General features: G+C 31.3%; 2 protein-coding genes across 2 annotated transcripts; both read left to right on the plus strand.

The window, feature by feature from the left end:
- Positions 1–3,061: 3,061 nt before the first annotated feature.
- Positions 3,062–4,812, plus strand: LOC149578737 (uncharacterized). The gene is made up of 3 exons (XM_089805453.1): positions 3,062–3,787; positions 3,910–4,335; positions 4,562–4,812. Exons 1-3 carry the CDS (start codon positions 3,203–3,205, stop codon positions 4,637–4,639), a joined length of 1,089 nt encoding a protein of 362 aa, XP_089661579.1. The 5' UTR covers positions 3,062–3,202; the 3' UTR covers positions 4,640–4,812.
- A 3,391-nt stretch (positions 4,813–8,203) lies between these two features.
- LOC149578738 (uncharacterized) lies at positions 8,204–9,419 on the plus strand. Its single transcript, XM_089801185.1, has 3 exons — positions 8,204–8,221; positions 8,700–8,942; positions 9,169–9,419. Exons 1-3 carry the CDS (start codon positions 8,204–8,206, stop codon positions 9,244–9,246), a joined length of 339 nt encoding a protein of 112 aa, XP_089657311.1. The 3' UTR covers positions 9,247–9,419.
- The last annotated feature ends 2,090 nt before the right edge of the window (positions 9,420–11,509 follow it).

The following is an 11,509-nucleotide window of genomic DNA, read 5'->3' on the forward strand; positions in this document are numbered from 1 at the left end:
TTGTTTCCTTTTAACTTCTCCATATAACCAATAAAGTTTCCTTACTCAAGAATTTCCCAGATTTCCTTCTTATTTCTCAATTCTTTATAGCTAGTTGGTTCAATTATTTTTTGTTTTCCTCCCATCTTCCTATTTCGAAGATGAATTTCCTATCTTCTCCAAAAAACTTCTGCAACTAAAAGCAGAAATTGATATCATAGCCAAAACACATGATGGCAAATAAAACCCACAATGTTACTATATAATTAATTAATGTTACTATATAGCAACAAGACAAGTTATTTTGTAAGACATGACCTTCATTTCTATGTGGATTATGAGTGTAATTACTCAATTAGTTGAGTGTGTTTCCTTAAATATTATATTCACTTGTTCCACCTCTAATGTCATCTCTCTAGGATTTTACTATTTTAACGATGACATCTATTTGAGTAAATGTAAATGCTAATGCTAAAGTATTTAAACTTATTTGAACAATGGCTTTTTCCAAAAATAATTCCTATTTAGCATAACATTTTTTTGTCAAACCGAATACACACGTACATTTCTTATATATACATATACAAGTTTTTTATAAACTACTTTTATTACATAAATTAAAATTAGATGTTGTTATTTAGAAATTAATTTGTTTTTTAAATATTTATTTTCTCTTTATTAATTTTTTTAATCAATTATTTGCGTAATCACAATGAAATAACCAATAAATATTTCATCAACTTATATTCTAACGCTTTTCTAAGCTTCAAATTAAACAATAACTTATACTCTCTATTAGCAATGTTTAGCAACTAAAAGAATTTAGAGGACATTTGATAATGCATCTTGCCTGTTCTAAAGAAAACTAGAAAAATTGAAAAATAGACTTTGTGGGTAGAAACTGAAAGGGTGTTTGAATGGCGAAAGCAACAAACGTGAACACAATTGCCCGCATTTGTGGGAGAGTTGGTACAAATTTACGAGAGACGACAGAATGGACCAAGACTGGCGACTGTATATGTCGACATGTGATTTAAGACGTCTGAATGAAAACGAGTACAATGTATCCTCTCTCACTTTTATTTCAATGTATGGAAAGGAGTAAAAGTCTATGACTCGAGTGGGACTGAGAACATTTATTTGAATTTTTCTGAATTTCGTTAATTATGAGCTCACAGGGGGGCGGCGGGGGCGTGGTAGGTAGGTTAGTTTTGAGTTTGCCTTCAAACTGTATTTTAATTTAGATTGATTTATTTAAGGATTTGAAAGAGTTAATTTTGAATTCTTCACAAGTAATATATCAAATCAAATCAAGGTTTTGCAAATCTTCATTCCTACTTTGGGGCATTTTTTGAACTGTTTGTTTCACTCAGAAGGTGAGTGTGAAGAAAATTTTTTATGCATAAGCTTCGAGTTGCAGGCAGACTCCTAAAAATAGTCCAATCTATTGTTTTTACACTCCTTAAAAGACATAACTAGGTTTTAATTTTCAATTCCTACTTGCCACGAGGAAGTTGAAAAACTTGGTTTTGAGACAAAATTAGAAGTCTGGTATTGTCATTCCATTTTGAGAAATTTGAAACAAACACAAAAAAATTCAAATCTGAATTTTGAAAAAGCCAATTCCTATCATCTTCCATGAACCAAACGGAGCCTTATAGATTATACATGATCTTTGTGCCTCATGGATTCCCTTACACCACTTACACTATTTTAAATTATATTGCATGTCTTATGTGATAAGACATTCTCTATTACACTTGTATGCTTACACTTTTATGCATGTCATGGACACAAGCATTACGCTTTTATCCGTTTTTGGACATGGGTGCTAAACCCATGCCACTATTTTAGGATCCTCAATTGTTCATAATTTTAAGAATTATTTTGGAAGGGTTCTTAAAATTGATTTTTCATTGTCTATGTTTTCTAATGACAAAGAATACTAGAAAGTAAGTCAAAAGATGTTAAATCATGATTGAAACAATTTTAATAAAAAATATGTTTAAAAATCTAAATAACAAAATATTTTAAAATAGATATAAAAAAATTATCATATATTTTATAGATATCTTTAAATACAACTTCTTTTTCTTTGCTCTTATATTCATCTCAATTTAAAAATAAATGTGGGAGAAAATTATAATTGAAAAATCTTTTTTTCTTACATTTATCCTTACTTTAAAATGTGTCTAAAAGAATTATGAAGGAAGTGAAACTAACTAAAAGAATATAATAGCATATAAATGAAATTTACAGACTACAATGTAGAGAAACACTATACAATTTAAAATTAATTCATTTGGATATTGTAATAGAATAATATTATAAAAAACAAAACATAAAATGTGTAATAGAGTTTTATTCTGAAAACAAAAAAAGTCTATAATTGATTTGATAAATAGATATAAGATTCTTCAGATGAGTTGCAAAGTGAGTCATGGAATAAAGTAGTTTGACAAAAGCAATAGTATTTTGACTTTAAAAAGAAAGAAGAGATCAAACACGAAAATAAAAATTTTGATTTAAAAATGAATAATATGATCAGCATCAACAATGTCTAAATAACAAACTAAAATGTGTATCGTACCATGGGGCTACTACTCTAACCATCTTTTGAGTTTTCCAGGGAAACATGGTATAAAATTAAAATTGAAAGTAATAGCTAGGGTAAGTTGAAATAACAGAAATGGTCAAGCCATATCAAGAAACAATAATGTTATAATTTTAATTGAATAGATAATTTATAGCAGCAGAAATAGAAGAGAATTAATTAATTTTCCTGTATTTTTTCATTTTTATGAATAGACCTTTCTATTAATTTATAATATTAAGATGTTTTGACTTCAACCACGCGAGAAATAAAAAAGAAAATTTAAATTATAAACAGGAGCATGAGAATTATGCACTAAGTTTTGCGCACGTTCTCAATTTCGGTCATCTTTGAACGAAAAGTGCAACCTCGCATGGCAGCCTCAGTTTCTCGTTCCAGTCAAATCTTCAACACTGCCTCCAATTGGTTCACATTGGCGGCGGGCCCTATAACCTGATACACGAGTAAACACTTGCGGACCAGATAAACTTGTCTTTTGAATATACTTGGCTCAATAGAAATTTTCTACAACAAAGATTCCGAGAAATTTGTTTGGTTTGAGCCACTGCTAAAGTTGTATAAAATGTTTCATAATGAGGGGAAATAATTTGCAGTCCAGATTCAATTCCAATGTCGATTATGAACATGGAATTTGAGAATACTACACATATGTCTGTGAGTTCTTCTAATGTGGCGGATGGTGATCTTTTTAAGACAAGAGCGCCCATGGATTGCTTTGCCATGGTGGATGATTTTCCTGGGGAAGATTTTGTTAATACAAATCCTGTTTGGGCTAATGGGTACGCTTCTTATGGGCAGGTGTTGCCTCAACAATATCATATTGAAGAGGGGGTTCCTCAACAAAGTTCAACCTCGACCTCCTCTCTGCAATATGAATTGTTTGGTGATAGTATTTATCCCCATTGTTCATCAAAACCAAATAGTGCATTCAGATATTATAGGCAAGGGACCACAAAGGAAGTCCAATTGTGTGTTGCCCCTGCCATGAAACAGAAATTAGTAAAGAGATGCTTTGATTTTCTAGGGAGGATGCATAAAAATAGAAGAGATGAGTCATTGAGATGGGAGGAAAAGTATTGCTTGCAGGTAGATGAGTCGTATTCGGTTGTGCATAAGATTGCTGAGCACAACAGGAGAAACAAACTCAGTCAGCAGTTTCTTGCTTTGCGCGCAATTCTTCCTCACAATCCCAAGGTCAGATTCTTATACTTCTCTTTACAGTTTTCCTTTTGTTGTTCGTGTTTATCATGTGGGCTTCTGCCCTGCTTCAATTGTTTTATTGATGAGGTTGTGGTGTTTTATATCTTTGGTTGCAGAAAGTTGATAGAGTTTCAACGCTGAAAAATGCAATTGTGGAGCTGAATCGGCAGAAGCTTCGCATAGAGGAGCTTGAGCAGCTGAACCAAAGGCTATCCATTGAAGTTAGAGGGGATTCTATGAAAAGCGATGGTTGCAGTAGCTTATCTTATGACACTGTAAAAGATACAAGAAGAGAAGCGTTGAAGGATTTTATTTGTGAAGAAGCTGATGTAGTTGTTGAAGAAACCAGCGTTGATCCAGATGAAGCCATTATTGAAGTAAGAATGCAAAGAATGGCATCCATTAATTGTAGTAACGTGGAGGCCATTTTCATAGTAGAGAAGTGTTTGAGGGATTTAGAATTGGAGTTGTTGAGAATCGAATGGAGGGAGGTGGACTCAACAAGCCAAGTAATTGAAGGGACAATATGCAAGAAAACAAAGGTACTGGCTTGTACATTTCTAATGGTCCTAGTTTCTTCACCAAAAAAAAACTAAGTAGTTAACTATGATTCATTTTTAGATTCTAAATATTTTTCACAAATTTAATTGTTTTCGACCACAAAATAAAATACTGAAAATTTCATCATTAATGTGACACTGAAATGTAATATTGGACCAAGTTTATTTTGATTTGATGTTGAAATTGATAAGTTTGTTGGTTTCGCAGGTGAAGGGAGAGCAGTGGGAAACGAAAGAGATTCAAGCGGTGGTGAAGCACGCTCTCACTGGGTGTTGGGAACCGTAAAATGAATATAGATACACGGCAGTAGTTTTTGACAAAAATGAAAGTTAAATTTGAAAGTCCCAAAAGAGATTGTGAACTATTGTGTAACGATCAGCTTTACTTTGCAATTTGCAAACAACTAATATCTTGTACGATTAATATTTTGTGGCCGCTATATGATTCAACTTTCTCAATTACTAGTCCTGCTAATGTTAAGAAATTGTTATAGCGTAATTTAAATAATAAATAAAACAGTAGCTTAAACAAAACAATATTTGAAGGATTGGTTCCCTTTAATGCTGAAGAATAATTTCCTATCTTTAATTTTAATATATTTTAAACACAAGGATGAGGAGGAAATTTAATATTGAACAAGAGATGCAGAATTGTTATAGTTTTTGTCATGTGTTTTGTGGTTGTTTTGTTGTGAAAAGAGGGAGGAGGGGGTTGTTGTTACGTGAGAACTAAGAAGATGTAGGAAGTTGAGATGTATTTAAAGCATATTTGGTCTCTATTAATAGTTTAGTAGGAGTCTATATAGTATAGATTAACTAATTGAATAATGAAATACAAATTGAGCCTAAAGAAAGCTTTAGTACAATAATGGTTGTGTAGATATATTTCTACTCAAAACACCATTGTCAATGGCAGTGTAAACTATGATAAGTTTCAGAATCGTTATATTTGACTTATTATTATTGACATAAAATATTATTTTAAACATATTCAAGAAAAATATATTCCTAATATTTTACCTCCACAAAGTCAGTTAATACATTTTGTCTCTAATATGCAAGCAATTCTATAATATATTTTGTAGGACATTATATGTTATAACTTATCTACTATCAAGATGTACTCAATGCTCACAACCAAGTGGCTACTATTGAAATAATTCTTTGTTTATGTAAACATGTAAAGAAGACTTTTTCTTTCTATGTTGTTTTTATCCCTATCAAATGAATGATGTTTAACATTACATGTCTTAGGCTTTTGGAACTTCTATATCATAAATAAAATTTAGTTAGTAACTTATTTTCATCTATTTGACTCACTAGGAAATCTAAACTCATTTCAATAAAACTTTTTAATGAGGTGAACGAAAATGAATTTATATTTAAAAAAAACTTGGTTGAGTGCTACAAATTTACTTAGAAAGCTTATGCGATCCCACTAATTTTATAAAAAATGCCCAAGCAATCTCTGCTACTCAATAGATTCATAACCTAGAATTCAACTTAGTTTATAGCAAAAATATTATAAAATACAACAAATGATCTACTCTCCATAATATTACACATTATTGTGTGCCAAAACAAGTGCTATTTTTTTCATGTGGTTATTGGGATGTGATGTTGTTCTGGGCATTTTTAGAAAGGTCATCAAAGTCCCTCCATTCAATTGATTTCTTGAAATTCAGGATTTCAAAAATAGAAATTGTCCTTGATAAATTTTTTAAATAAATTTTTGTGGTTGGAATCCATCAATTCTTTGAAATAAATTAGCAATCTATGAATTTTGTTAGTGTCTGGAGAATCATTTTTTGGGCAAAATCAATGGGTTCATTGTCATTTGTGATTATGCCTATCATATATTTAAGAATCCAACACGTAAAAAATAGAGCTTTGTAAATCCATTGCAAATACACATGTGCATGGCCATTCTCATGGCTAATGACACATTTATGACATGTGCAGTAGTAGCATAATTGTCTCAATGTTTTGGTACCCATTAAAAAGCCAACAAACATTAGGGGCATTAGAAGAAGATTTTGGTTTTTCATTGCCAAATTTATGATTGGGTAGGATTTGGGCATATTTTTATAGATGAATATTTTTAATTTCAACCAATGAAATTGATAGGAGCCAATGAGAAATTTATTATAGTGCAACCACGAAGAAAACGAAAGAAAAATGTTAAATCACATTAGAAAAATAATTGATTTTAAATTTCATGAATAACTAGTCAGGTTAGTGGATCAAGTGTTGAAAAGAGATTGTTTTGATGTGTAGAACCTGCAATGGAACAATTATTATTTTGTCAATATATCAAAATTGCTACTTTTTGGTGAGACAATTTCTTTTTGGTCTGAATGCCATCATGTGGTTGATTGATAAAGAGGATTTGAAAAGAAGTGATATTAAGAGAACCTACAGAAAGCTTGTGTTATTTGGTGTATAAAAGGATCACTAAGACCAACTAAGACATTGACTAGTACTATAGTGTATTATTTATCTACTTAAAGTTTGAAATGAAATATTATTGAAGCAAAGATTGGAAGAAGATCAAGTAAGTAAAGTATTTTCTAAGCTTTGCAAAGCAGATAGTACAAGTCAAGCAGATAGTGCAAGTCGAGTAGAAAATAGTAGATGCTGAGTGAAAATCAATAGGTGCCAAGAAAAGATGATAAACAATTGATGCCAAGTAAAAGTTTATATATGTGAAGTAAAGTTTAGCTACTGTCGAGCATCAACAAACTTTAGAGTTTGCTAGTTGACAGACCAATATAGATGCCAAGTGACCTCGAACAATGTTAAATTGAAGATTTAACAAATCTAAGCTAAGTAATTCTATTTCTTGAATTATGTGAAGCATGTGGAAGATGACTATGATAAGCTAGTGGCATAGAATTCAAGGTAAACTATTTTGAGGGAAATTCAATGAAGATTGTAGAGAAAGTTTCTAGACGGGCTCAAATGGAAAAGCGAGTAGATTCATTGAATCTTACCAAACCCTAGAATGGATGATTGTGGTTAAGTGGAAAAAGATCTAAGTTCTCTATTTATAGAGATAGCTAGCTAGAAGAAAAGGTTTTCATTTGCGAGAAATTAAGGAAGAAAAGGAGTCTAGGGCATTGCTTTATCTAGTGGCCAAATAGAAGAGACTGCAGTTGGCATACAAAGAAGAAGGCTTAAGGGGATGAATGTCTTAAGGGTGAGCAAGCCATTAGAGCTGGAGAGTATGAATGCCAATTAGAATGGAGGATTGAACTAGAGATGTGTAATCTACAAGTGAGTTTTTTATCGAATCAAGTCCTACTAAACTTTTTAATAATTGTACCAGTTTGGATAGAATCCTTTCGATTAAGGTTGACCTAATAGTCATTTCTAAATTCTTTAATCAGGTGACATTCTAATGGAATGTTTAGAAGGTCCTCTAACAAGGTTCACTCCTAATAGGGTGAATAAAATCCTTTAACCATGTCACATTTAATAGTGTGTATTTTAACCTTTAATAGGGTTGGCCTTTCACAAGGCATCACTTCAGAAGAGTGAAATTTGATAGCATGTTATAGGTGGTTTTTCCCAAACTGAGTTTCCATGTAAAATCCTTGTGTGAAGTTGTGCGAATGTGCTTATGGTATTTCTTTATGGTTCTACAAAGTTATTTTGACCTAGGATAGTAACCTATTGAGTTAAGGTATTGTACGTCCTAATGGATGCATCCATGCTATGGTTTTGTGCATATGGATTTGTTAAGCACCAAGAAGTCTTATTTGTACATCTAGTCCTTGGATAACTAATTCACCCCCATCTTAGTTATTCTAAAGAATTCCAACAATTGATATTAGAGAAGTTGGTGATTATGAGGAATATTTTGAAGGTACTAATAGCTAAAGATCAAGCTATATAGAAAGGAGGTGCCCAAACCAAATAAAAAAAACTTTCTAGCATCAAAATTTTTGTTGAAGCTATATCTAGGAGTTCTTGGAGACTATACACAATCTACCATCACCACTAAGCATGTTGATCTTGTTGGAGCCTTAAATGTTGATGATCCAAAAAAAAACACTATCAAGCTATGTTAGAGCTTGCCTCTACCCTATGTTTCTTAGAGTTTGATGATATCAAAGATTTTGACACTACAAAGAAGATGTGGGATGCTACTGAGATGATCTATGGAGGAGATAAGAATGTTTTCAAGGCCAAAGATGAATGTCTAAGAGGGAAGTTTGATGAGATAATAGTGTAAGAAGGTGAGACCATTCCCCAATATTGCACAAGAATAAAATATGTTGTGAATGTTATCAAAGGAGCTAATGTCATTATTGAAGATGAGACTATAGTAGTTGTTGTTGTAGTTGAAGGATTTTATTTGTGAAGAAGCTGATGTAGTTGTTGAAGAAACCAGCGTTGATCCAGATGAAGCCATTATTGAAGTAAGAATGCAAAGAATGGCATCCATTAATTGTAGTAACGTGGAGGCCATTTTCATAGTAGAGAAGTGTTTGAGGGATTTAGAATTGGAGTTGTTGAGAATCGAATGGAGGGAGGTGGACTCAACAAGCCAAGTAATTGAAGGGACAATATGCAAGAAAACAAAGGTACTGGCTTGTACATTTCTAATGGTCCTAGTTTCTTCACCAAAAAAAAACAAACTAGTTAACTATGATTCATTTTTAGATTCTAAATATTTTTCACAAATTTAATTGTTTTCGACCACAAAATAAAATACTGAAAATTTCATCATTAATGTGACACTGAAATGTAATATTGGACCAAGTTTATTTTGATTTGATGTTGAAATTAGTAAGTTTGTTGGTTTCGCAGGTGAAGGGAGAGCAGTGGGAAACGAAAGAGATTCAAGCGGTGGTGAAGCATGCTCTCACTGGGTGTTGGGAACCGTAAAGTGAATATAGATACACGGCAGCAGTTTTTGACAAAAATGAAAGTTAAATTTGAAAGTCCCAAAAGAGATTGTGAACTATTGTGTAACGATCAGCTTTACTTTGCAATTTGCAAACAAGTAATATCTTGTACGATTAATATTTTGTGGCCGCTATATGATTCAACTTTCTCAATTACTAGTCCTGCTAATGTTAAGAAATTGTTATAGCGTAATTTAAATAATAAATAAAACAGTAGCTTAAACAAAACAATATTTGAAGGATTGGTTCCCTTTAATGCTGAAGAATAATTTCCTATCTTTAATTTTAATATATTTTAAACACAAGGATGAGGAGGAAATTTAATATTGAACAAGAGATGCAGAATTGTTATAGTTTTTGTCATGTGTTTTGTGGTTGTTTTGTTGTGAAAAGAGGGAGGAGGGGGTTGTTGTTACGTGAGACCTAAGAAGATGTAGGAAGTTGAGATGTATTTAAAGCATATTTGGTCTCTATTAATTGTTTAGTAGGAGTCTATATAGTATAGATTAACTAATTGAATAATGAAATACAAATTGAGCCTAAAGAAAGCTTTACTACAATAATGGTTGTGTAGATATATTTCTGCTCAAAACACCATTGTCAATGGTAGTGTAAACCATGATAAGTTTCAGAATCATTATATTTGACCTATTATTATTGACATAAAATATTATTTTAAACATATTCAAGAAAAATATATTCCTAATATTTTACCTTCACAAAGTTAGTTAATACATTTTGTTTCTAATATGCAAGCAATTCTATAATATATTTTGTAGGACATTATATGTTATAACTTATCTACTATCAAGATGTACTCAATGTTCACAACCAAGTGGCTACTATTGAAATAATTCTTTGTTTATGTAAACATGTAAAGAAGACTTTTTCTTTCTATGTTGTTTTTATCCCTATCAAATGAATGATGTTTAACATTACATGTCTTAGGCTTTTGGAACTTCTATATCATAAATAAAATTTAGTTAGTAACTTATTTTCATCTATTTGACTCACTAGGAAATCTAAACTCATTTCAATAAAATTTTTTAATGAGGTGAAGGAAAATGAATTTATATTTTTAAAAAAATTGGTTGAGTGCTACAAATTTACTTAGAAAACTTATGCGATCCCACTAATTTTATAAAAAATGCCCAAGCAATCTCTACTACTCAAGAGATTCATAACCTAGAATTCAACTCAGTTTATAGCAGAAATATTATAAAATACAACAAATGATCTACTCTCCATAATATTACACATTATTGTGTGCCAAAACAAGTGCTATTTTTTTCATGTGGTTATTGGGATGTGATGTTGTTCTGCGCATTTTTAGAAAGGTCATCAAAGTCCCTCCATTCAATTGATTTCTTGAAATTTAGGATTTCAAAAATAGAAATTGTCCTTGATAAAAAATTTTAATAAATTTTTGTGGTTGGAATCCATCAATTCTTTGAAATAAATTAGCAATCTATGAATTTTGTTAGTGTCTGGAGAATCATTTTTTGGGCAAAATCAATGGGTTCATTGTCATTTGTGATTATGCCTATCATATATTTAAGAATCCAACACGTAAAAAATAGAGCTCTGTAAATCCATTGCCAATACACATGTGCATGGCCATTCTCATGGCTAATGACACATTTATGACATGTGCAATAGTAGCATAATTGTCTCAATGTTTTGGTACTCATTAAAAAGCCAACAAATCATTAGGGGCATTAGAAGAAGATTTTGGTTTTTCATTGCCAAATTTATGATTGGGTAGGATTTGGGCATCTTTTTATAGATGAATATTTTTAATTTCAACCAATGAAATTGATAGGAGCCAATGAGAAATTTATTATAGTGCAACCACGAAGAAAACGAAAGAAAAATGTTAAATCACATTAGAAAAATAATTGATTTTAAATTTCATGAATAACTTGTTAGGTTAGTGCATCAAGTGTTGAAAAGAGATTATTTTGATGTGTAGAACCTGCAATGGAACAATTATTATTTTGTCAATATATCAAAATTGCTACTTTTTGGTGAGACAATTGCTTTTTGGTCTGAATGCCATCATGTGGTTGATTGATAAAGAGGATTTGAAAAGAAGTGATATCAAGAGAACCTACAGAAAGCTTGTGTTATTTGGTGTATAAAAGGATCACTAAGACCAGCTAAGACATTGACTAGTACTATAGTGTATTATTTATCTACTTAAAGTTTGAAATGAAAGATTATTGACGCAAAGATTGGAAGAA

The sequence above is a fragment of the Cupressus sempervirens genome, chromosome 1, assembly GCF_028749045.1.
Source record: "Cupressus sempervirens isolate cs-2001-9-10 chromosome 1, ASM2874904v1, whole genome shotgun sequence".
Taxonomy (NCBI): Eukaryota; Viridiplantae; Streptophyta; class Pinopsida; order Cupressales; family Cupressaceae; genus Cupressus; species Cupressus sempervirens.

What these genes read in the sequence shown, in the direction of transcription:
- LOC149578737 (XM_089805453.1), top strand. Translation starts at nt 3,203, where the DNA reads ATGTCGATTATGAACATGGAATTTGAGAATACTACACATATGTCTGTG. An exon ending in TTCTTCCTCACAATCCCAAG is followed by an intron (nt 3,788 to 3,909) that starts GTCAGATTCTTA and finishes CTTTGGTTGCAG; the next exon opens with AAAGTTGATAGAGTTTCAAC. An exon ending in CAATATGCAAGAAAACAAAG is followed by an intron (nt 4,336 to 4,561) that starts GTACTGGCTTGT and finishes TTGGTTTCGCAG; the next exon opens with GTGAAGGGAGAGCAGTGGGA.
- LOC149578738 (XM_089801185.1), top strand. An exon ending in CAATATGCAAGAAAACAAAG is followed by an intron (nt 8,943 to 9,168) that starts GTACTGGCTTGT and finishes TTGGTTTCGCAG; the next exon opens with GTGAAGGGAGAGCAGTGGGA.